Source organism: Lepisosteus oculatus, chromosome 21 (assembly GCF_040954835.1).
Source record: "Lepisosteus oculatus isolate fLepOcu1 chromosome 21, fLepOcu1.hap2, whole genome shotgun sequence".
NCBI lineage: Eukaryota > Metazoa > Chordata > Actinopteri > Semionotiformes > Lepisosteidae > Lepisosteus > Lepisosteus oculatus.
In genome coordinates, this window is record NC_090716.1 from 9,445,890 (window position 1) to 9,472,863 (window position 26,974).

At 37.3% G+C, this 26,974-nt stretch overlaps 1 protein-coding gene across 4 annotated transcripts in view; it reads left to right on the forward strand.

Annotated features, from left to right (window-relative positions):
- Positions 1-26,974, forward strand: part of sbf2 (SET binding factor 2) — a 143,117-nt gene that overhangs the window by 61,576 nt on the left and 54,567 nt on the right. For all 4 annotated transcript variants that reach the window (XM_015338329.2, XM_015338326.2, XM_006642611.3 and 1 more), the window contains exons 4-16: positions 1,691-1,819; positions 3,761-3,871; positions 6,301-6,406; positions 17,913-18,045; positions 18,684-18,792; positions 19,300-19,413; positions 20,692-20,769; positions 20,958-21,071; positions 21,858-21,986; positions 22,517-22,615; positions 23,287-23,491; positions 24,292-24,401; positions 25,973-26,122. In XM_015338329.2, coding sequence (XP_015193815.2) covers positions 1,691-1,819; positions 3,761-3,871; positions 6,301-6,406; positions 17,913-18,045; positions 18,684-18,792; positions 19,300-19,413; positions 20,692-20,769; positions 20,958-21,071; positions 21,858-21,986; positions 22,517-22,615; positions 23,287-23,491; positions 24,292-24,401; positions 25,973-26,122 — 1,587 coding nt within the window. The remainder of the gene's footprint in view (positions 1-1,690; positions 1,820-3,760; positions 3,872-6,300; positions 6,407-17,912; positions 18,046-18,683; positions 18,793-19,299; positions 19,414-20,691; positions 20,770-20,957; positions 21,072-21,857; positions 21,987-22,516; positions 22,616-23,286; positions 23,492-24,291; positions 24,402-25,972; positions 26,123-26,974) is intronic.

Consider the following 26,974-nt stretch of genomic DNA (forward strand, 5'->3'; position numbering starts at 1 on the left):
ATGATGTTTTCTTGTCTCCTGCCAGGAGATGGCAGTGTGATTTGTTCTCTGTTGTTAACCATGAGAGTCAAATTGAATTTAGCTTCTATAGAGGAGACCGACCACTTATTGTAAATAAATGTGGCCAGTCACTGATATGGTGACTGTGGTGGTCCTTATATTTCTCCTATTACCCCGTGAAATGACTAGTTGTTTTGCCTAACCTGGAGCAAAATATTGGAATTTCAAAACACCCATTTTTTTATTAAAGGAAGAAAGAAAAACTCCCTTTCCCCCTCATTTGCTCATCTCAGGATAAACATTGGACAAGTAATATATTGCAGATTGTTTTAACAAGACCAAGAAAGGATAAATCTGTGCTGATGACTTTGAACCTTAAAGATTACCCTTAATGTCACAGTAATTTATTTCTTCTGTTCCTTATTTCCTGTGGGAAATTATTCCATTCATGTTGCTCTTATGAACAGCAAAACTTTACTTAATGGACATTATTGCCTTCTTCTGACATTAATAGACCCATTTAATAACACAGTGACAAGGTTAATTTAAAATGTCTTCTTTCGTTGTTTATTTTATTTATAAATAATTATATTCTCATTAAGCCTACCCGTGGTGAATGTTTGGAGTCAAGGCTGTTTGGTGTCTCATTAAATTGGCTAAACAAAATGCTTCATTTTTAAGATTTAATTATATTTGGTTACTTTTTTTGTGAAAATATTTGAGAAGGTGATAATTACCCCTTTGATTCGATAAATTCCAGCGTCATGCCTATAATGTGTACTGTACCTAATACCAGTAATAAAAAATGCCAGATGCCAAAAAAGACAAAATTAGGGTTGGCACAATTAATGTCTGAAATAAATGTGCAGAACTAGTGTGACTTGAGCATATAAGGCTGCAGATCATCGCTGAAAAGTCTTTAGAGTTCATGAGTTTAAAGGAGCAATAATTCAGGACGAGCAGAACATTGTGTTTCCTAACTTCCGTCCTCAAATATGTGCTTTGAGAAGATTTCCTTATGTGAGCCTTTCCACGGTAATCCGGTGTTTTTGTTCATTTGGATAGGTTTTATGGTAGCTGGAGTCGCACTTCAACAACGCCTGCATGTGATTTGCGTTACAAGCACAGGGCTTAAGGGGTTCCTCCTGGTCTCTTCTCTGAATTCCTGAAGGTGCTGAGTAAGGTGTTTTGCAATCACTGTCAATGAGAAATTGTGGAGTCATCCGGATGCTGTTTGTGGGATGTGGTATTCATTTCTGGTACTCCTCCAGTAATTAAAACTCTGGCAAATGATTACTTCTTAGTAATGCTTATGCTATCCTTGAGCTAATATTGCTCTTCTGTGCATCAGGCTAGGATGACAAATTCAAAAGATTTCCTCCCTGCTGTGTGTTGCTGAAGGCTTTGGACTCATCTTTTTCATAAAAGTCCCATGTTTTTTTTGGAGACCGACATCCAGACTCTAAATTCTCAAAAATTGTCCGCTCAGTAGTTGTTGGTTTTTACAAGAAGTGCATCTGCTTCAACTTTAAATGCTCACAAAATTGTCTGTAGTCTATACAGTTTTTTTAAGTTTTTATTAAGACCATCCATATGTCCAGTGGTTAAGAATACAAGAAAAGATGTATCAGACAAAAATAAGCTATAATATTATGATTGCTGTTGCTGTATGTATGTCCTTGTTTTGTAGGGATCAAAGCATGAAGAGGCAGATGGCGATGAGGATGAGATGGAGAATGGCCTTATCCAGCCTGCCCAAGTGTTTGCACCAAAAAGTCTTATCCTAGTCTCCAGACTCGACTTCCCAGAAATATTCAGGGTAATCAGAGTGATTTTGTGTTACACTTTTAAAAACTTTTTACAGTTGAATTCTGTGAGAAATCAAATCTCCCAGAGGTTCACCTTTGTTGTTAGAAGTTGTGGACAGGGTTCTTTCTACCAGAAGGTTCTTCTAGAGCTCTGCATAAAAGTGGTCTAAACATTGATTTGTATTTGTGACAAAGGGCACTTTCATTAATACAAGTCAGAAGTCACTGTTTTCCATTGTGTTGTTCATCACCATGGCTTGATTTCATACGTGCAGCAAATTAAAACTAAGAAACAAATGACATGCAGATGGTAAACTAAACATAAATTTTTGGTATATAGTAGAACTCTTGTAAAAAAAATGATAATGCTAGGACCACGGAATTGAATTCTGAAACAATTACAAAACCAAAAAAATGTGCTATTTAATGAGGAATGCAAAAAAAGCTTTGGAGAATGGAATAAAACAGCACAAGAATGTGTCGGGAATGGCTGTCAGTTTTCCATGTACCTGGCTCAGATAACGGATTAACGACCTGCGACTGCACTCCACACAGACACTGAGAGCCGGCATAATGCGCTGTGAAAGCTGAGACCGTTGAAGAGGGAGACGCCTTTTGACCTTCAGTAAACACACAGCCAAAGTTTACGTCCCCATTAAGAGGGGAGCCGCCACAACAGGACCAAGTCATCCGGCAAATCCTTGGCATGTTAGTTTTAGCAGTGGTTTCTGTGTGGAAAAGTAAGAGCTCACCTGCTGGGACGGTTTAGTGCAGTTAGGATACGGCTACTAGTGAAAACATTTTTGGTTTGTGTGTGTGTTTGGGGCTGCTATGACCTCATGTACCCCCTAAGACAAAATAGCTTTACAAACACCTATCATTCCTTCATTTATTCCTGGAACAGAAAACAGAATTCCTTAAATGTCAAGCAGCATGGAGAATTCCGTACAGAGCCCACAGCTTGTCCTTGTGCTTGCTTATAAAAACCGCAATGCAGAAAATAGATGCATTGTTTGACATCTTCTTAAGTTCTTCAAGATGCTATTGAGGGAGAGCACTATATTTAATGTTATTAACTTGGGAAACTATGCTAATTTGGCTATAGGGAGAGTCACTATATACTGTGTCTGTCATCTGGTTTATAAAATTCCTGTCCTCAAACCGAGCAAGACCCACTGTCTGCGGATTGGATAACACAGGATTATGGAACTGGGAAGCCCAATGTTAAGACCTAACAATGCGGAGCCAGGAAATCCTTCTTAAAGCCCAGCTCATCCACTGACTTCAGCAGTCCTTTTACCTCCTAAAGCCTCAGTTCATTTAGTAGTGGCACTATTCCCAGTATGATAAAATGACTCGGTCTGGCATTTGAGAAAATAGTCTTCTTGAAATTATGCAGATGAAATCATGAGTGTGTGGTATTTTGGTACAGGAATGGAAATGTTAAAACTGAAGCAGTTAAAGCAACTACTACTAATTAATTCAATGATTTTTGATGACTATCAGTCATATGCATTTTATAGCCTTTATGCAGTGCCTCAGTGCTTCCAGACCTTATTTTTGGGAGACTAAAATCATGTAGTACAATCGGTTTCTGTTATTCAAAACCTTTTTCAGTTTTGCTTTCTAACATTACAAACACCATAAAATGTCCCAAGTTATTTGTTTTCAAATTAACTGTAAAATACAATGTATTTATTTTTAAACTGGAGGGGGGAAAGGCATAGAAACCCATATATACATAAAAGTGTGTGTGTGACTTTTGAAATTGTTGATGCCATGTCTGAAGTTCTTTAATTGGTTATAATTACCCTTATTCATAGGAATAAAATGATATATATATATATGATTTCCTCCCTGGTATGCCTTTTAAAAGCTCATTTTTCAGACTGCTGTAATTATGGAAGTAGGTCCCAAAACTGAACCATGTGTGTTTTTTTTCTGTCCCACAGGGTTGCCTTGGCCTGATCTACACTGTGTACATCGACAGCCTCAATTTTCCTCTGGAGGGTCTAGTCGCAAACCTCTTTACATGCCTCGTGCCAGTGGCTGGTGGTTCTCAGGTGAAGAAACAGAGTTTATTTTCCTAGATAATTTAATTTGCGGGGAAAGTAAGCCATTCCTTAAATATTTGGTGTCTGCGTGGGGATTGGAGTTGAGCTATGCCTTGTCCCTGTAGACTGTTTTTTAGAGACAGATAGAATTCCATTCTAGACTGAGGTCCCTTGGGTTAATTTGACACTTCTTTAAAAAAAACTGTAGTAATAAATCAGTGGAAAGACATCCTTCCACTTGTAGTGTAATTTTCAACGTCTGTACGCATTTCCTGAGTTTAAGTGAACTGAAAAGGAAAAGTGCTTGTCATGTGTCCCAATTCCGAAATAATGCTTTTTTCTTTTGTTTTGTGCTGCTTAAGATGCTTCTTGACATTTCGTTTTTAAAGATGTACCATAACAATTTGTAGAATTAACCGTTGCTTAAACCCAAACATTTGATGTTCCTCAGTAGGTTAAACATGTCTTAGGAAACCTATCAAAAATAACCTAAGACTAATAAAATGAAGAATACCTTGAGATTTTTTTTAAAACAATTACGGTTATATAATGGTTATGATCATATCTCAGGATTCAGCTTTAAGTTAATCTTGGAGTAGAGGGTTTTAGATGGAAATAAAATACTATAGTTTGAACAGAATTCTGCTGTACTGAGCAGCATATTGAAGCAAACCAGAATACGTTCCTGAAATTTTTAAAATTCGGTTAATGAAACAACAGCCTTTTTTAACGAGACCTTCAGAAAATTCTCTTTATATCACAACTTGTGTGTTGTTGACCATTCAATGCATTTTGCAGTTCCTAAACAGAAAATTAATTATAAATCACATGCATAGCTTTGTCATTATTCAGTAGAGAAGGAATTGCAAGCTCATAGGGTTAAATGAACTGTAATGCAAGATAGAGAAACCTTTTCATCTGGTTCCCAATCCAAAATCTACCTTGATACATATACCCACATAGACACACATGTTTTGTCTGTACGTGTAAGCCCCATGAAAAAAAGTGTGAAATGATTTTAAACTCAGAACTCGTCCCTTCTTGGTTGGAAATGTTGAGGAGAGACTATGGTCCCTGTCACCTACTGTACATCCTTTTTTAAACATTCAAGTGGAAGTTAGCATGCATTAATTTGCTCTTTTCCTGGTTACGTGTAAAAGTCAAACTAATTCACTGTACGTACTTTACTTTTTTTCTTGACATATTTGGACTGTGTCATTATTTCTGTTAAAATAAGGTTTAGATTTTTTTGTATCGTATTCTATTGGAATACCTCAGAAGATCTCTTGAGTTGAATGAGAGGTACAGAGAACAAGAATTAAGAACAAGAAAACAGCGGAGAACTCTGTTCTCAGGAACAGAAAAGAGCATGTGTCCTTACATGTTCTTCCCTTTTCCTTAGAAGAAAAATTGACAGACCTCAGTCTGTCAGAGATAGACTGTTTAGACCAGAAATGAGTTTGGTTGCTGTCCTTTGCAGTGCCTCTACAATGTAACATCTTTCTTGTGGAGTGGTGATGTAAATGTAACACAGTATTCCAAGTGAAGTTAAACTAGTGCATTGTGTAGTTTCAACATGAGTGCTCTTGGCTCAAATTCTATGTTCTGTATAAAACTTTTTGTTAGCCTTTTTGTTATTTCTCTGGAAATCTACTTTAACTCTTAGATTTATCTCATAATATCATAATATTCAGTTCCTTACATTTTATGTATTCCTTACACTCCAAAGGATGCCATAGCTCATTACATGTAGAAGGGGAACTACATCACCCACTGTGCTGCACTCACCTGGGTGACACTCAGCCATTGGTACCACCAGCAGCTCCACCACACCGGTGGAAAAGTGAGAAATCGCTTCACCCGTTGAATGAAGGGGGAACATTAGGAAGGCCAGATTGTACAATTTATCCAGGGCTCCCTCTCCTTCAAAACATGCCGTGGATCCTTTAATGAATAAGCAGTCTGGATGTTTTATATAAAGGATGGCACTTCCTGTGACACAGTGTCGCCCTGACGCTAAACAGGGATATTGGTTTGGATATTGCGATCCAGAGGACAGAGCACGTTCTGCTGCTCCTCCAACACCATTTGCAAAAGTTTTTCGTTGGACGTGTCCCACCTTATGACTGACCAGGCCTAGCCCAGCGTAGCTTGTGAGATCTGATGAGACCAGGCTAAAAGACAACAACACGGAATATATTCCTTTTTGTGTTTGCAGTGAAAAGGAAAAGATTTGGGAAATGATATGTATTGGAGCTCAACAGGTGATCTTTTTATGCCTTTTTATAGGTAAAAGATGGTGAAAATATTCCTAGAATTTTAGGAAAGCCATAATGAACAAATACAGTTCCTGTGATTTTGTGTCTCCCTATGTAACACCTTCCATTTTTTTAAAGTCTGTACCAAGGACTTACATGTTGGTTTTTGTATCTTTTCAGAAGTTGTTTTCTCTTGGAGCAGGGGACAGACAGCTCATACAGACTCCACTGAATGATAATCTTCCTGTTACATGCAAAAGTGTGGCCCTTCTGTTTCAGCAACTTGGTAGGTGTACATTTGAGATACAATTTTAATTTTATATTTGCTCTGTGTGGGGATGGCTTTGTGGAACAGAGAAGCAGTTTCCTTCCATTTGAGGACTAAGGCAGCATTTATGCTTCTCTTGCAGACAAATGTCATAGGTCAGATGGAAAGAATACTAGTTTGCAGGAAGGTTTTATTTTGTGCAAAGCATGAATGGTTTGCAGGGTGTTTGACACCGTAGAGTGGTTGCGGTTGCGATTTGAACTCTTCCAGATTCACACATTCACAAGAGAGATCTCAATTAGATAAGAAACATTAATTGGCGAAAATCTCTGTGTGATATTTACATTATGGCCAGTGTTCCCTCTAATTTGTTATACACTGAGCAAATTGGAGTGTCTCTTGAGCTCAGACATTGATACTGTGAGCAACTTGAGGATAAATATCTCAGAATGTTGCGAGGAACTAGGTATTTAAATTCCATTCATGCAGTAATATTTGAACCCTGCATCTATCTTGTACTGGACTTGCAGAACAACATTTTACTTTGTACTGCTGGAGATCCCCCATAGCAGCTTTTAGAGTACAAACACATTGGTGACCACTGTCAGACCTGGAAGACTGTATGAATATGGATGTGTCTGAATCTCTGTTAAATATGATAGCTCGTCAGACCTTTTCAAATACATCAACAGTTACAACAGTTACCCAGTGCATTTTGTTGAAACAGATACGCAAGTAAGTCCATATGACCTGTCCAGACAGACTCGGATCACAGCAGTATCGGTGCTGTAATTCTAGCCTTTCAGACAGGACAGAGACCAGTGCTTTAAATGAAAATTTTAATTTTCATGAAGCTGCATGACATTACATAATTAAGACACTGGGAGGAAATCTTTCTGCAGATGTTTATCATTAACCTATTATGAGAACTTACAAATCATTTTTACTGTAGTTGTGAAAATGTTAAATTACTTATTTAAGGTTTGCACTCTGCAATGCTCAGAGCACGGTAATCTGTAAATGAAGAACACAGACTTAGAAAACAATACCTTTTTAAAAAATGTGCAGATTTGTTTAATAGATGGATGAACTATGCCGTTTTTACCTTTTTTGGAACAGTTTGAAAAAACACACCCTGTGTGTAAATTATTTTCATATAATTTGAAAGAAATTTTGAAATCAGTTCTAACAGGATGTTGTTGTTACTATTTGCTTTTTAAAAACTATAGATCTCTTGGGAAGTAATAAGTTTGCAATGTTTGCACACTGACTTTTGTGTGGGTGCTGTTGAAAATTCTTGGCAAACTGTTTCTATCCTCTTAAATTTAAATACCAGCGCCATATTAGCTGAGTACAGCAAATTGTCAAGTGCTGTACTGCATAACTCTCTAAAGCTCTCTGTTACAAGTTGTTTTGAAGCCCAGGGTAGCAAATATATGATTTACCTCAAGGGACAAGACAAGTCAATGCTGTAGTTATGTGACACAATAGTAAAAGGAGCTCCTGAGCAGCTAATCCATTTTGCTGTATCACATTGGCTCTGTCTCCAGTCCTCTGTGACAGGGATTCTTCACACACAGTTAGCAATGACCAAAGGCACTGAGCTTTGCAGGAAAACGTCAATGTCCGGAAGGTGCCTGTGAGCTTTCGGTGACATCAGTGAGATGTGCACCACCCCTTTGGTGTGCTAACTCCTCTAAAACATTGCTTTTTGTGAGAGTCTGGAACAAGCTGGCCTGCTGGATGAGATCATTGGGTCAGTTAGCTACAAGACAAACCTGAATGGCCTTCTTTTTTTTTCTACCATCCAACTTAGAACAAGGCCTTCCCGCTTCTTATGTTCTTGTCAAATGGCAAGTGGCCAGACAGGAGGCAAGCTGGAGGAGAATGTGCACAGCCCTCATGTTGATATGTTTTTCAGAACAGTGATTGAGGGATTCCATGTTTGAACTAGATGAATAGGTTAATGTGCCTTAGGTTACCAACCCAACAATGTGACTTGAAGTGTTTGCAAGGGAAAGGCAAAGGGTAGCATTTGTGTTGCAGATGCTACATTTTTCATTCAATCTCGTGTTTCCTCTCTAGGTTCAGCACTCATATGTAGCACAAATATGTAAATATGAGTAGGCCAGTTTGTTCATTGTGCCAGGGAATGTTTTTATGTTTTCTTTGTTATAGTTGTTACTATGTTTTTAGTGCCTTATTGCAAATGATTGGCTACTGCATTTACCTTTTTGCTGTGAAAGTATATTCAGTGTTTTTTTTAAACATCATTTGGAAAAATGAATGTTGTAGATTGCTTTTAAATTCAGAGCTTATTGTGACACGTGCAAAGAAAGTTTTGTGGGTTCTCTGCTTTAGAATGAGAATGTTGTCCTTTTTTATGAATTTTCACCAATTGGAAATTGATTGTAGGAGACAGTTGCATTTACATCTCAGATTTACAAGCCCATATGGATGGCATATTTTGCTACATTGGACCTGAGTGGTATTTCCACAGCCAGAAAAGAAAATGTAGAATGTAGAAAAGTAACCCATGTCAACATTACCTGAACACCAGTGAACATGGCACTCTGTATGGCTTTGCTTTTAATTTGAAGAACAGATGCATGTTACATGCATTACTTTAGATATACTGTATGCTGTACATATTTTTCTTTGTCTGTTCTAAGTTCTGGTTTTATTTCTGTCCATCCCAGCATGCATTCTTTTTAAATTGTACAACATAGATCATTAACTTTTAGTAGAGTTTCTTCCATTGCTAGAAATTATATATCAATATTATGAGATAATATGTTTTTAACTGCTGCACAGTCCAGTATCGTGAACATTTCCAGAAATCGTCATGATTTATGAGACAGAACAAAAACAAAAGCCAGAGAGGAATTAATTTCTTTGCTGCGTTGTAAATCAATTTTAATAGAAGTAGACATTTGTAAATTGTGAAGATTTGCAAGAACAAATAAATACAGTTAAGTGGACCTGCATCCATACCTGAAGACATCTTGCATAATGGTCTGAAATGATTTTACAACCAAATTTTGAAATCCAAAAACCAGTTAAATGTGCATATCGGCTTGCACCAGGTGTGTTTTATTAAGTCTGTGAAGCCCAGTGGAGTCAAAATCATTCAAAATGTAAGGACGTAACATGTTTCTATCACATTATCCTATAAAAATGCATGTCTATGTGGCGTGATAAGTGTGACAAATCTGACTTAACAAGTTTAGATATTTAAGAAACAACTGTAATGCTGTACCCCTTGGTGCTGTAAATCTGGCAATATTCAGGTAGTACTATGCTCATTTGTGTCGTGATAAAAGTAGTCATCCAGATCTTTTCTCTTTCACTTTATGCCTTGTTGGTGTAATATGAAGAAATAGTCAGCTATTTATTTTCAACACAGTTTCAAGATTGAACTCTGCCAATGGGCAATCAATAATGGTTTGCACATTTTTGTTTCTTGTTATTTTTTACAAGCAGTGGAAAAATACTGGCTACTTCAGAGAATATACCTGTGTGCATCATTAATATAGGCAAGGTTTACTGGGATCATGTAGAAGTCAGCTATCTTGGTTGACCTCAGTTCAGATATGTAGCAAATGAATTACTGATTTGTGTCTGGTCATAAGCTGTTTTCTAAACCTTGGCAAACTGCTGTGGTCACAAGATTTATTTCGGAGTGTAATAAGGCAGTGAATGACGGTTGAATCTAGATGCTATCTAATGCTATGCATTCAGCTCACCTACTATGTATTAGTGTTATTGCAACATACTGGTAAATACTTCATACTTCAGAACTCCTCAAGTGGGGTAAATCGTGAATGATTGTGGTATTTAAACATGCAAATTGACATACAGTACATGTTTTGTGTAGTCCTCTTTCAAACCTGAGCTGTGCATGTTCGAGAGTTGGGGGAAAACTGGATATGTCAGAGTACCTTGCATCACATCTGATGGAATGCATAGAAGACAAATGCACATTTTGAAGCTTTAAGATGAATTATTATTATGAATCTCCTGATTATTATCGTTTGTGCAAATCTCCATGTTACACATTTTCTTCTGTGCCTTTTCAGTAAAGTGCTTTGTGTAAAAAAAGCTTTTTTTCTGCTTACTACAACAGGATTGTTTTTAAAACCTTTCGAGTCAGCACATCCTGAAAAACTGAACTTTTTGTTCAGAACCAAGAACTTTTTTTGTGGCAGAGCTAGGATCGCAAGTAAGCTAGTAATAATGATAAATTGCATTCTTTCTGTTCTGCTCGAGTTGTGTAGTCCATATTTCCGATCATAGTTATTTTAAGGGATGAAAAAACGAATGCCAACAATAGGTATGTGAATTGTTGGGTGTATCTGTAATGAATGATTATTACAGTCGTATAGGAGCATGTTAAAAAGACAAGACAAAGATGAATAATGATGTTTATCTGAAATTGCTGAAATTAAGAAGAACAGGCGGAGGCTGTTGATTCTGTGGCTGCAGGCAAAACTGAGTAATTTGACAGATTGCTCCTTTTGTGTTTATTTCTGTGTTTATATATAGTAAGAACATTCAAATGACAAAGAAATAACACTGAGTTCCCGCACATTTGATTATGTCATTTCTTTGGTTAACTGCCCCTGATACACAAAGCTTATTTGAGCCACCATGGCAACTAGATAAGAATGGAAGCCAGTGCATGTTTTGTTGATTTGTCTTTGGATTGCAGAAAGATGTTTAAATGTGGAGATTGTTCCGTATTGAATGGTCCTGAAATGTTTCCTGAAGTACAACTTTTAAAAATTAATTTTTAATCTGGTGCAACCCACCTTTAAAGTTTCATTTTAAGCTATTATATGTTTTTGTAGGAGACAAATATGTGTTTACTTTGATAGAGATTAGTTCTCTATCACCTAAGAGGTGATAGAGATAATAATCACCTAAAGAGGATTATATGAGCATGAAATCCACTGTTTAACTGAATTACTGTGGACTGCCACTAAAACCTGACCTGAGGTTTACTATTAAATGTGGGTGACAACCTGACTGTTTTTCTTCGTGAAAAAGGAGGATTACTTTGTTCAGGTTATCTGAGGTGAATTACAGAATCTTTGAAAATGTTACTTTTTCTTGGACCGAAAGTGTTTTTTCATTATTACACAACTTCGAGATACTACGAGAGGTGATAGTTAACAGTGTGCTATTGGTTAAAGGCTGTTAAGTATAGACTTCATGAATTTGGTATCTCAACAATGTGTGCGTTCAATACCACAGGGACACCAGAGACAAAGACAAAGAGAGTAGAAAATAGTTCCTAGGTTAAATTCCAAAATGAGCTAATATAAGTGTCATAGTTTTTATACAGTTATTTACAATCTGCCATCTTCTCTTTATTCTTAAAAGAATGGTCAACAGATTTTTTAAAGCTTTTTGTCATGGCTCTGGTTAAAGTTCTGTTCTGTAAAGTACGCCAAGATTTAAGATACCTACTTCACTGAGCATAACTAAACAATTACAAAACCCCCCATGGGTGTAGCTGCAGTTTATTAATGTCGCTTTTTTCTTTTCTATTTTTGTCTCAGTTTAAGAAATGTGAAGAGTGATTCAGGCTTCAGCTCTATGCAACATGTGCAAGTGAAAACAAAATTCTCCAGTTTGGGGTACATGCCACAAAACAAACTTACTGTAGATTCATATGTCTTTAACTTTTCAATCCTGTGGTTATTTTGTGATAACAGTATACGGTCAGCACAGGATCTGATCTGTGGTTTTCAAAATTAACTCACGCAGGAAAAGCTGGAAGCAAAGGGTTGAAGACAAGACACTGAATGGCCAGCTGTCTAAGGACAAGGGTTTGTTCCTTCTTCGGCTGGCTGAACCCTAACTGATTTGTCTCTTACAAGCTAGCTGCTGCACCTGGTTGTGCTATGTAGTGTACATGTAGTTCAGAGGAACTTTAAAATTCTGGTCGTGTTGTAATAGCCTCTACAGCAGCAGCTGTCTATGACCATAGTTCATCTGTAAGTCACTTTGAATAAAAACTTTGCCAAATGCTTGAATTTTTAATCTCTAGGGTCAGCATCATTTTCATTCCTTGGTAGAATTTAAAACTTCTACTTCTTTAGCCCATGAGGAAGTATTACTTTATGTAGCCCAAAGGCTAGTTATTTTCATGGGTCAACTGTCTTTATGTAAAAAGTAAACACTTAAAAAAAAATTCCAGGCTTTTTATATTACTTTCAAGTCATCAAATACTGAAAACAGTGATCTACTAAGACAAAAAAGCTTTGTAGAAATGATGCTGCACTTTGTTGTTTTCTGTGTGAGGTCACAAAGGAAGTTAAAGATTAATTTTATAGTAGAGTATGTCTCTTAAAGAATGCTTTTGTTCTCCTTTGCTACATTACCTTTGTTCACAGCCCTGTCTTTCTCACATCTGAAGAAGTTTCCACGGCCAAAACGTTGTGTTTTCTTTCTTCTCTTTTCAGCATGAAATAAACATATTACTTGTTCCAATGCTGTATGATATAGCCCAGAAACAATTTTTGGGTTATGTTTAATCACAGAAATCTATAGTGCTGGAGTTGCTTTTATATACCAAAGTATTGGCTTCTTTTATTGAACTGAAACTGTTGAACTGCATGGAAAACTGCTTTGGTCAAAGACCCAGAGAACAGGAGTGTTTGATGAAAAGCAAAGACAGTTTTCCAAATAGGCCCCTAGATTGTTTAAAATATGTATTTTACTACCTTTGAATAAATATTATCTACTAATACACAATGAAAACCCAGCAATGTATGTTTTATATCACTAGCTCTTTGAGCACAAACGGTACATAACGAGAGAGTGGAAGGCTCTACTGCTAAAAAAATCCATTTTGCCTGTGACACACCTGACAGAAGGAAATATGTTTGTGGAGAAGTCATGGTGAACATTACGCTGACAGATACAGTGTGTAGCTCAAGCCAACCACAGCTAGCCAGCTGGCTGCAGCTCCACAAGAGTAGTAGCAGAACATCTTCACAGAGGTTTGTCGGATCTCTGCATCGTCATTGCCAGGACTGTGTTAGCACTGAGGGAGGTGAACTTATATTAACTTCATAATGTTTTCATTTGGCCGTTGTGTCACATTTCATACACAAAACTTATCACGATTGCTCGATGTGCATTTTTCTTCACAGTCTCTGTGATTTCGGTTGATATATATGTTTAAAATTATAGGAGAAACCTGTTAGATCTCTCAGCTTTATTTCTGTTACGTATCATTATACATTGTACAGTACATTGCTTGGGTGATGTGATTTTCTGGAATAGATCTGCTGATACAAAATCACAGACAATCTGGAAAAGAAGCCTCTCTCCATCAAAAGTAAATACTTAGTCCATGATTTGTTATCCTCTTTACTTTATGAGGTATCAGAGGATCAATTGCTTATCGTGGACATTCGAGTTCCTTTACAATCAGATATGATGCAAGTGTTCAAATATTGTAATCATAAATATATCAGTTTGAATTTTTAAGAAAAGAGGGCCTCATAAAATATTTACTCACATTTACTATAATTTTTGTTCTTTATAATAAGCTGTACAACTTCATGTAAATATTCAGTGCACAAATAGTTACATACTGTATATAAGTTTAGATAAAATGAGCTGTAATGTAAATCTGTTCCATCAAGATTGTTGTATGTTAAGCACAACAGACTGTCTCTTTTCAGCTTCTTGAGTCAGTTGTAAAGCAGAATCTCAATTGCTCATTTACTGTATATTCAGGAAATACTCTTACTTTGTAACTTACCGAAATTGTAGATGTGCAATATTCTTTTTCTGAGTAAACATCTTTTTTTTTTCCTCTGTTGGCTTGTCATTGGAAGTTGCACTGTAAAATAACAACAATTTACAAAGTAAAATTCTTTACATTTTTTCGGAAATACTCAGAATATTTGTGTCTGTTTATTTTTTTTTTGTAAATTCTTTCAAAATGAGTCGTTTAATAGAGTAATGTCTTTCAGACCTTCCTTTCCGGGTTAAATAACAAATGCAAACTCTTCAATCTGCGTGAGTTTATATTTTCCTAGAAAGTTTTCAAACACAATGCCATTTGAAGTCAAACTGTTGCTGTTGGAAAGTGTTCAAAGCTGGCATAGAAACTGAGAAGATGTTTTTTTTCCACTTTTTATGAAGCGCAACTATATTTATTTTCCCTGACACTTGCGTTAGTATGGGTTTTGGTGCGGTCATGCTGAAAATCTGTCCCGTTTCTCTTGTTTTTGCTGGCGATATTTATTTTTGTACCCTTGTTATATCTGTGTTTTGTTTCGTGTCTTAATCATGTAGAAGTCTGAGGTTTTACAGTGTGTTGGCACTGCGACTCCTCCATGTCTTTTTTTTGTGGGCATTGTTGCCAGGCCATGCAGGCACAGAATACAGGTGTTTTGGGAACCTGCTGTCTTCTGTGCTTGTTGCTCTGATACATACTGTCTTTGTTATCCCTTCATAATAAAACGTGTCAGGGCTCAGATGGACAAATATACCAGCTGGAAATCAGATTCTGTAGAGTAGCATGAATTGGACAAGAGAATGAAAACTGGTCCTGAAGAAAGGAGACAGATGTGAGAACGCCTTTCAACTCATTTTGTACATTGTCTTCCAAGTAACTTATTGATGCAGATATTGTCCATCTGTTGATCTTGAAAGATTTTGGGGAATGTACCTCAAATATGTGGCTCTGTCTATCACAACCCCAATTTTTAATTGTTAAGAAATAAGTTGGATATTTTATAGCATGTCAATGGTCAACTGTGCGCTATTTAATAAATGAATCCGATCAAAAACTTTTAATGTTTTTAGAATGTTTCCCCATTTAAAACAGACACAAGTCTATGGATACCAAAGGTTTAGCAGAGAGTATTTTAAGCAAATTGCATTTTAGTCTGAAACAACTAATGGAGTATCATTATCTTAGTGTACATTCTTATCCATTAACTATCCTAACCCTTAGAGGAAATAACCAAAATGTGACAGGAAATGGCCAAAAGCTCAAAAGCTTATCTAAGTGAAAATCTGAAACTTTGTTGGTTGAACTATTTTACTATACATTTTACTTTCCTCTCCCTTGAGCGTGATTGTAAAATACCTTGAAGGCTCACCGTGAAATAGTCCATATATTACTCTGCAGACCTTTCTGTGTCCCTGTGATAGGAATCACACGCAAAAGGTATCTGAAGGAAATGAATTCCAACCTTCCTTTTTCCACTAAGGTTAAGAAATTGCAGTGCCCTCTTAAAATGTTTCATGCTCTCCCTGTCTTGGGTGATGCATTCATTACTTCTGGCCTTGAATAAGACTGAAAGGTACTATATGCAATGCTTTATTGTGAGAGTCTTCAGACAGCCAAAGCAAAAGCAATTTGAGGTTGTCACTGCATCTAGGCAGAACCTTAAGTTGTCAGATCTCCCCACAGCTGCAAAACAAAGGTACAAAGATTACTTTGGAAACGAATATTAAGGAATTCTACTTGTTTTAAACAGTGAAGATAAACACAGTGTACTGTAAGTGTGTTAGCATGTTACATTGATGCTTACTCATACACATAAAGATTGTGTTGTAATATTTGGTGGGTTTGCTTCTATTTGTATTAGTCTTTCACTGGATAACAAATTTCAGTTGTTTTTTTGCTGATGTTCTGCATAGTTGCTGTGTTAACTAATTGCCTTTAAATGCTGCATATGTATCAAATTTTAGGATTGCATCAGGATGTGCTTTTCCCTAACCTCCTTTGTATGCATGTAAATAACATGGATGCTAACATTTTGAAAAGCACAGGCACAATTGATTTCTCTTGTTTCTGCGTTTCAGCTTGCCATAGCTTGACCATAATGTTCTAGAAACGTGTCAGCACTCTGCTTCTTTAAAGAGCATTGTTTGCTTTATGAGCATGATCATCCTCTAAAATGTTTGGGCAGCAATGCAGGCATGTCAATTGATATTTTATAAAGACATTCAAGTGTCTAGCCTATTGTTAGACAATTGATTGTTTCATTAGTTTTTTATGAAAAAGGGAAGTTTTGAGATAATCTTTTGAGGGCACAATGAGACTCATATCACATCCTTAGAATGCTGTACACTAAAAGGTCAGTGAAGTCATTACTGAAATATTTCCGTCTAGTATGTCTAGTATTCAACAGGATGCTTGATGCTCTGTGGAATAGGAAGCAACTATAATCAACAGTTAGTCTAGTGTTTTGTTGTTTATAGCTATTGTCTATGTCTGCCGATGTTATTTAGGATCGGAAATGTGTTGGTGTTTCCACAGATAAGTAAACACTCCAAGGTCACAAAACAAGAACACATAGATACCGTCAAAGTGAAATGGGTTCAATGACTAAGAATGTGCAGACTCTAATGTTACATATATGGAACCTGTAAATGACAGTGATTTTTGGTTCGAGTCAAAATATATTAAATAGACTCAAGCAAGTAGAGAAGTACAGTTTTGTCCATAAAATATTTGAGCTTTATTCAGTCTTTTCAGAGTGTGAGAAGGCAGACATTAGCAGCAGATGAAGTTGAAGTGTACACCTTTTAATGATTGTTTTTTTTAGTTATGCAAGGTGATGGGGCTTTTTCATGCTAATTTTTCATTGTAGGTTCTTCCTGTTTATTGACTGGAACTAATTTTTAAAATCAGACTTCAAGGACGTTTGTGACCACCAAGTGTCTTTTAATCATGAGCTGTTTTATTTATTATGATACATATTGGCAGTGTGATAGCTAGCAGTAACAGGAAATATAAGACACATAATGTCACTCAACAGGTGTCTTGGTATTGGCAGTATTATTGGCGTTTGAGAAAGGATGTAATCATCATTTTTTGCAGAGACATGACTGAATTTTGTTTTTGGTGTTGATCTAAGTACAGTATTCCAAAAAAAAATAAAGAAAGGAAACTGCTACAGTGTAATTGTTGTGCTGATTTTGTAGCTGAAACTTCATATGTCTTTGAATAAAACATACTACATGTAATGCAACCTCTAGGATCATATTTATTTCTGTTAACTGAGTAAGATCTTAAATATTTTAAGACATCTATATTTCTGTAAACAAGCAAAAAATATTACATTGAGTCATACACTGTAGCCTCAAATTCATACAATTTGTATAACTGATTTATGATATAATTAGTACTGTACGTTAATAAATGTGTCATTCTTACATGGGGTGTGCTAAATATAATATTAATATTTCAGTTTCTTGATTATTCTTTTCACATCCATCTCCATCAAAGCAAAAGATGCAAAAACTACTCATCTGCTGTATCTGGTGAGACCTTTTCAGTTAAACAGGTTTACTGCTTGATTGGAACCATGTTTACCTGCATTTGCCTTAAACACCTCTATATGGTTATCCTTAGCTGTTTTTAGTATGGTTTTATAGTCAATTGTAGATATTTTTAAGAATAGTTTTAATAAAACCAATTGCAAGAGTGTTGTCTGAAATTATAACTCATTAGTTTTGTCTGTTTTGTTTTCTTCTTTTCTAGGAATTCAGAATGTGCTGAGCCTGTTTTGTGCAGTTCTGACAGAACATAAAGTTCTCTTTCACTCCACAAGCTACCAGCGGCTTGGAGATGCATGCAGGGCACTCGAATCGTTAATGTTCCCACTGAAGTATAGGTGAGTGTCGAAACAATCTGGCTGTTCATGACAGTTCCAGGTTTGTGGTAGTTTTTATTTTCGGTGTTTCAAAACTCACTGGTCAGTGTACTGTACATTTTGTGCTGTTGATGCTGTTCATGGTTGTTATTATATAGGTGCATGTTGTTATTTCATATATTTGGGGTTGCACTAAGGTATTTGAAGACAACAACTGATTATAGTTAAAATAAGAAAATGCGCAAAATAAACCTCACTGATGTCAGCTGATCCCAATTCTGTAGTTTTGTGTCCTGCGAAATTAGCACATGGCATTGGAAAATAGGATTTATATTCTGATTACTCAGTATTTACTGCACATAACCAGCTTCTTTTTGTTTGAAAAGAGCTGCATGTCTCACACCCATATTCTCCCAGATGTGATATAATGAGGTTATTAGACTGGCAGGTTTTTGGAGATATATATATACAGGAAAATTTAATTGAAATGAACATTGTAAGCAGGTGTATGTTGATTTTTGATAGCCAGTATTCCAGTTCAACCCACTCACTGCAGTATACATCTTTAGTAAAAGAAGCTCAGCTGCTCTACAGTTAAGACAGCGTCTTCCGGATATGCCTTTTTTCTCATGCTCTTTTTTCTTTTTTCTTATACCCAGCTACCCTTACATTCCAATACTTCCTGCACGGCTGCTCGAAGTCTTGAGTTCCCCGACGCCTTTTATTATAGGAGTGCACTCCATGTTCCAGAGTGAAATCCAAGAGCTGGTAAGCAATAGAGCACTTTCTTCATTAAAGGGAGAATGAACTGTGGTTTATCGTTAATGAAATATTCCATTTAATGGGGGAGACGAGGTTTATTCCATGAAATAAAAAAGGAAAGAGTGAAATGCACAGTATTTTGGCTAAGGAGCACTCTGGATGTGTGGCATGTTTGTGAGGATTTGCCCTCCGTGCCCCTAAAGAATGTTTTGCTCTGTAGCTAAAATGTTGTGTATTTCACTCTTTTTCTTTTTTCCTGAAATGATCCTTGACTTGTTCCTTTTGCAACCTCCACACTGATGGACTTCCTCCCTTCTATTGAGATTCTATTTAGACATTAAATCCTTGAAACGCAAAAAGCCTAACTGGCCTTTTCCCGTTTTTATTTGCAAAGCAGGTAGTTCATTCGTAGAAATGATACAGTTATTCCCTGACATGCAATACCGACATACAAAACAGGATGTGTGATGCTTTTATTCATCTCCATTTCTCGCCTTTTTCCTGCTTCTTTAGCTGGATGTTATTATTGCTGACCTGGATGGAGGGACAATAAAGATCCCCGAGTGCATTCATCTCTCCCAGCTCCCAGAGCCTCTGCTCTGCCAGACACAGAAGGCTCTCTCCATGGTAAGACACACAGTGCAGGAGGCCGCAGGCATTCCCTGGCTACAGCAGTCTGCTTTAAGTATTTCAGATAAACCAACATGGAATTCTGTTTCAAAGCCAGACGTGTTGAAAGAAATGTAGAAGATGCCAGACATGCAGTTGAAATTATCAAGGTCCTGGAGCCTCTTGTTTCAGTAACAGCTGCATCAAATCTTTAGGGAGCACCTTTGGGTTTTGAAAAGCCAGTAAGGGGTATTGGAATAGTGACCAAATATATACTGTAGTTACATGGTATCTAATGGAATGCTCATACTTTTTTTGATTACAGGTAGTACATTTTAAAGCCTTATAGCTTTTGAATCTGGTGCTTTGTCTTCCCTATGGTGTCCCTGGAAACCAGATTACATTTCATACTTGACTGAAGATACTGGGAACAGAGGGCAGAGGGATGCTTGTTTTAATAATTCTTTTCTCCTGTCCCCATTTCATTTTTTTTGTCAAATTGTATCTGTGACCAGCTTTCCCTAATCCATGCTTGCTTTTTGACATCAGCCTTTGAGAATCATACAGCATGCATTCCACTAGGCTTTGAAATATTTTTAAGCCCAGTCTACTCCCACCCTTTTAGCAGCATCACCCTCGGCTGAGGCTGTGATGTGAGGGATTCTGTAGCGAGTCGAGACCCGGAGAAAGTGCTCTATCCAGTGAGCCAGATGGAGGTCTGGTCCTTAGCCCAGTGGCTGTCACTAACAGCCTGTTCATTTGACTGGGGTTTACATAAGTTTTAACCAGCAGGTGTGTAAGGAGGCCCTGCCTTCTTTGCAGATTTTACAGATCCAGACTTAAGTACTGTATACAGTAAGAGCATTCTAAAAACAGCACCTCCTGCAGCACAGTGTCCCCAGTTACTAGCCGGGGACATTGGTTTGGAAATTGTGATCCAGAGGAAAGAGCGTCACGTACTGGTCCACCAATATCAGAATCTTAAGTATCTTAATCTTGAATAACCCAGTTTTCAGTGAGCAGGTCATTTTCCTTTGTCTCTGTCCTGTTATTCATTGCTGCAGAACCTCTTTATATAAATGTGGACAGCCTTGATGTCATACCCAAGTGCTCTACCTCTTTGTGACTAGTGTGATATGTGCCTTCTCATGTTGGTCTCATCTGGGAATCGATCACATTGCTTAAATGGTTGACACACCATTCATCATCTTACCTTTAGTTTTTGCCACCAAATGATCATAATCCAGTGTTTTAGAATGGCAACCTTGTCTTACCCAGAAATCTTATGTCTCTTAGGTTTTAAACCCAGACTTAGAAGTTGCAGATCATGCTTTTCCACCTCCGCGCTCTGCTTCATCCAATATTAAATTGCTGGTAAGGTTTTTATTCATTATTCATGACTAATAGTTATTATAGCTGATAGTGCACTTTACTAGAACTACTGAGCACAAACCAGGCACTGGTGGTGAAGGTGTCAAGTCTGGGGGCTTGTGTTGTATGTTGGCCCTCCATTAAAACGCAGTCAGCAGCTGTCTGAAACTCTCTTACAATCTCTTTTTCAGGACAAGGAGGTGCGCGCGGTATTCCTCCGGTTGTTTGCGCAGCTTTTTCAGGGGTATCGATCATGCTTGCAGTTGATTCGTATCCACTCAGAGCCCGTTATACACTTTCATAAGGTAAGCCCACCACGCCGTCGTCTCTGTCTGCAGCAGTGAAATGTCTTGCTGCTTACGCAATGTGTTTTGCTTAGGAAGGTAGGAAAGAACCATATGATAAATTATTTTTCACACAATTATTATTGTTCTTTTGAGAAATCACATTTTTTTTCTTGGTGAGAGAGCAGAAGGGGCTGGGTAATTCTAAGCAACATTTTTTTTCTTTGTACTGTACATATTATTCAAGACCTGTCCAGGCATGGGGGCTTTTTAAATTTGCATCCCATTTCCTCTGTTTTTTGTTGCTTGCTCCTATGTAATAATAGTCTTTCTAACAAATTTCTATGTCCTCCTGATCTGGTCCCACTGAACTCATTACTGAAATTGGTACACTGACCTGTGGGAGAGACACATGTCTGTAGCAATGGGAAAAGCCCTGGAATATTCTTTATATTATTCTCATATATTTTTGCTCATCCCTTGGAATTTTCCAAACTTCATAAACTCAAAGTTTTTTTGGTGTAATTCTGCTGAAATTAATTGTTTCTCAATACATTTTACTAATGTATTGAGAGATGTATATCTTAATTTTTAACATATTGTGTTTTTTCTGCCGGTCATTCTTTTTTTGTTCACGGGTAGATTGCTTTTTCTAGAAACAGAATTTTAAAAACCCTCCTTGAAAAAATACAGCTTTCCCCAAATTTGTGTTTTTGTGCTTTGTCGGTTAAGTAAGCTGACCTGCATCTTTCCCCAGTGATGAGTGTTCTGTCTGACATTTGTGTTTTATTTGTTATTTCTCACTAGACGGCCTTTCTTGGACAACGAGGTCTGATCGAGAACGATTTCCTGACCAAAGTCCTTGATGGAATGGCATTTGCTGGCTTTGTTTCAGAGAGGGGCCCTCCGTACAGAGCCTGCGATCTGTTTGACGAGGTATGAGTCACATTTGCTGTTGTCATTTCCAATAATCTTGTTGTCCTTCCCTAGAAAACTTGATCTGTGAAACAGTATCAGGTAATGACAGCTAAGAAAGACTCAGCACCCTTAGGTTCTCTCTGGGATGTGTGTTGACGTGCCTGATGTAAGAATTTAATAGGTCATTGATGCAAATGTGTTACATATTATTTACCATTCTGAGTACAACACTTTAAAACCATTGTCTGAAGGAATGTGTGCTTGCAAGGTGAAAAAGAAGGGATAGCCAAGGCTGGTGCTAAACTTTCTGGATTTGGGTTCTGAATATGCACTGGAATATATTAACTCTACCATGGAATAATTGGCTTCTTTCTGGTGATTTGGCCCTATAGTGAAAGCACTTAGCTGTTTAGGTGTCCATTGATTACAGACGTGTTTAGAGTATTTGTCAAATTTCAAGGTTGTGTTTTTCCAGCATTATCGCTGGGACGATGCTGCTGTGTCAGTGCCGCTCCAGAGTCCCTGTGAATATTTCTTTTCCTCTCCAGTTAGTTGCCTTTGATGTTGAGAGATTCAAAGAGGAGGAGGAGAGCCCAGCAAAGTTACTGAAACACACTCGGGAGCTTGCAGAGCAGCTTAATAAAAATGTGAGTGGCTCGGCGTTTTGTGGTTTTTATTTTTATGTGCAGTTAATGGAGAAGGAACTTGCCTCTTCAGTCGCTTTTCATTGGCATTTGAGTTGAATGATAAGTAAACTAATATTTCATCACATCGGTATGCAGTATAGTTGCAGCAATAGATAGCGCCCATTTTGGGCCTTATCAATCTGAGCCTATATCTTGTTTTTTTCCTCAGTCCCGCAGCATGCTTTCAACATAGTTCTCTTCCTCGAAATGAGCGTTTTCAAAACGGTAACCTTGAAATAGGAACGTCTATCAAGTCAGGTAGCCAGTTTCGTTTACATTACTTACCTGAATCTCACACAGGCATTTTAGTGCGGAAATCAACACACAGGTATTATGTTCTAAGTTTTTCTTTTTTTACTCTTGTGCCGTCTTAAAAAAAGAAAACAGAAAAACAGTTACACAAGTATTTAGACTGATTTATGGCATAATTGAACAGAAATACATTTTTTTCCCCAGAGTCCTTCTTTACCTGTTTTAAGTCACTGCGAATTATTTTTCCCATGTTACGACCTTTCCTGCTTAGGTTCCCTTTCTCCCCTTAAAGAAGCGATGGGCTGTATTTAACATCTAAGGTGCTGTGGAACACCATCAGCTGAGTCGAGATGAGCCGCATCTTTTAATTCCGTCCACAGGAAAACCCCAATCCTCACATGGCTTTCCAGAAAGTGCCTAGACCTACGGAAGGCTCCCACCTGCGCGTGCATGTGATGCCCTTTCCCAAGCTGAATGAGGAAAGAGTCCAGACGCTGGTCCAGGAGGGACTGGCCAAGCTCCACATAAACCCCCTTCCTGGCCGGGTAGAAAAGAAATGCATTGTGCCCGCCGGGCCCGCCGTGGGTGAGTTCACAAGCTCTAAATCAGCCAGAATATTCCACATTGATGCAACAAGTAACCAGCACGGATTTCAAAAACTCCTGTCCTCCCGTTTGCTGTAAAATGTTAGTAATGCTGTTGTTTCCCTCCTGTGCTTTGCAGTACTGCATATCCCACACACTCTGCACTATCAATATTAGTTGATAAGTTTGCATTATGGTCCGTAAATTGAAAGAAGTTGACTTGTTTTAGATAAAGCTTTAAAAAGCTCTTATTACTTTGTGTGTCATTTCATACACATTTCTGTCATGGTTATAATGTAGGCAAGGCAGCACTGAGCTCTTTCCACTTTGGCTGTTTTCCTCCTGTTTTTGTGAAGGAAATATTATTCCTGAAATGTAATTAGTTACCAAAACAAAAAATTGTGTTTCTATCCCATATGGCAATTATGTATTTGTTTGCGGCCTTTAAGTTCTTAATCAAGAAAACATTATAATACTCTAGATATTAGAAAGTACAAAACATTCCAAGACGTTTTTCATCTCAGCTTGGAATTGAAACTAAGCAGTTACTGATAATTTACAACACGAATCATTAGTTCCTCAAGTCTTTGGAGTACTTTGTTGTCTTTCCTTTCAGTGAGTAATAGTCTGTTTTCTTCTGCTCTCATTTCATTCTGTAGCTGCAGTTTATCTTTCCTTGATTGCAGGATGTTTTTATAAAGTCGTTTGTACAGCGTTCGTGTCAGAGAGGAAAATTATGTTCATGTGTTTAATGTGCAGCTAACGGAGTCACATTTCTGTCATTCTTATCTCCTCTGACAGTCTCAATAATGGCCAAAACGGGATCAGTTTTCAACAGTGCGAGGAGACTGGAAGTAGTAAGGAGTTGTATTGCGTTCGTATTTGACAATAAGATACTCGAGACGGAGAAGGTAACGTGTTTGAAATCTCTTCTCAAAGTTTTCCGCACCTTTTTCCATTCACAAATACAGAAACAACAAGTCCCTCTTCTTTCAGTTTATCTACAATTTGTAGACATTATTAAGAAGCAATAAAGCTAAGTAAACCTCTGAAAAGACTATGGTGGTCCATACATTTGCATAGGATTGTGATAAATACAGCGGGTGCCCGGGAGACACTGGGGTCAAGTACAAGAAAAGGGCTACTTATATTGGGGTATTTTTCACCATCGGAAAAATACACCCTAAGGGTTAGGGACTGTCAGAACACTAATTTAACCTGTGCAATTCAATGCAGAGAATTTTCTTTTTTTTATTCAGAAGCTATTAAATTTAAATTACTTGTAAACATACATAAAAACAATTCTAAGTTTAAAGACCTTATACAGTAGCAGCCTCTTTACCAACTGAGCATATCATTTCTCAAAAGCTTAAGAAATATGTACAATATATTTAAACATATTTAAGTGACATTTTTAAATAATTAATTATAATAATAATTATAAAGGTTAATATTTTTACCTTAACATATTGCACATGTTGTACAAATTTCTTAAACAATCATTTATCACAAACTTATTTTAGTATGCAGAAGCATTGTAGAAAGCATTTTTAAAATAATTAGTTCAAGTAGGTAGCTGCGTCAGCATGTGTAGACTACAAAGGAACAAGTAAAGGTTTGTTCCATGCTGAAAAGAGAAGAAAAGAAACAGCATTTTAGTCTTCATCCCTTTAGACTAAACCTTTACTTGTTCCATTCCATTTGTCTGTTTTTAAAATTAATTTACCTTAAGGTATGTATTAAAATTTTACTTTACATCTGGTTACTTAACATTTGGTTATTAAAATGACCTCTTGAGAAAAGCACTACATCCAAAACATAAGTAACGTCTACAACATTATTTATATTTATAAGACATCAAAAATGAAAGAATGACTGTTTTTCTGTACATGACCTATCCAATAAATCTTTACCTGTGTGTAACAGGAAACATTAGGACCAACACTATCAGAGGAAAAGACCCATAATAACACAGCTGCTACTTTTGTCATCTCATTTCCTACACAGTTTTGTGTAGATCATTTCACCATGTGTGTGTTATTCTTTGAATTTGGAGGCTCGTATGGTGACTTTCTCTTGAGTTTTGGTCTACTATACAGTAAATGGGATGGTAGCCAGCTTGCGGATATTCCCATTGGATCCAATACTGTAACTGTTGTTACTGTTGTTACTGTATATAACCACAGCTTGTGTCCCTGTGCAACTATGTAAGTAAAGAGACAGCTCCACAGAGCAAACAACCCCATCAGCTCAAAATGTGAACTGGAAAACAATATGCAAAGAAAACCTTTACTTTTCTCTGTTGTTTGCCGTAGAAGCTGGCTCTCTTCTGATATGCTTAAATCCTGTGAGCTAAAAAGTGTGTCATAAATGGAAGGAATTTTTTGTTAATTTATCTGGGAATTTATTAAGAGGCTCAGCGAAATTCGGCTGGAGTAGATCATTGCCTCTCGGTAAGAAGTATCTCGTTGCGGTTTGTCAGACCCTGCCAGCTGCCCTCCGCGCTCTGAAGGGGAAGGCTGCCCGCCACTGCCTGACTGAGGAGCTCAGTCTGCATGTTCAGCAAAACCGAGCCCTCCTGGATCACCAGCAGTTTGACTATATCGTGCGGATGATGAATTGCGCATTACAGGTCAGTGCAAGACAGATCACAAAGGTAAGCTTTGCTTGTAGAACCACGGATCCTGTGACACACAATTCATAAACATGGCTCTTCAGTCAATTATAAGCAATGAGCTTTTTTTATCTTACTTACGATACACTCTTATAACTGTTGTTTCCTGTAAAATAAGGGCTACTTTTGGCCTTTATTCTCCCACCTAGGTTGCACGGTGGTGCTGGAGTTAGCCCTGGTGACTCATGGTTTGTGGATTTTTCACCTTTCAAACACATGCTGCCTAGGTTAGTAGGTGTGTCTGCATGGTCTTGATGTTTCTGAGCCTCCACCCTGTGCCCTGTGCTTCCTGCATTAACCCAGAAGTACAATGACCCTAACCAGCAACAGGCAGCTTACTGATAAGAAATGAATGGATTATCCAGCGGCTTTCCTCTTAAATGCTCATTGAGTCTTCACTAGTTCGCAAGTTACTTTAATAAAAAGTCTTTCAGCTGCGCAATATATTTGTGTATACAGTATGTGATGTACTGTGGTTAAAAATACTTACACAATAGGTTTTTATACAATAAGTATAAATAAGTTTAAATACAGTATAGCTATTGTATTTGTTGATTTTTGGTACAGACAACATCTTATTGACCTAAAGGTATTTTTTTCAAAAAAGTTGGTGTATAGAAAGGCAAAAGGCTGTCTTCTTCTCTGTAAATTCGTTTCACTATTTGTTTTGAAAAAAGTCCACAACAAGCTTCTGTAGTTGGTCCATCAAGAGCATTTCCAGTCCAGTGTCTGAGCAGTGACAAAGGATAGAAATGTTGTGGTGTCTTCCCTCTAGCCAACATACTGCTGTGCAAAAACACAGTCTCAGTG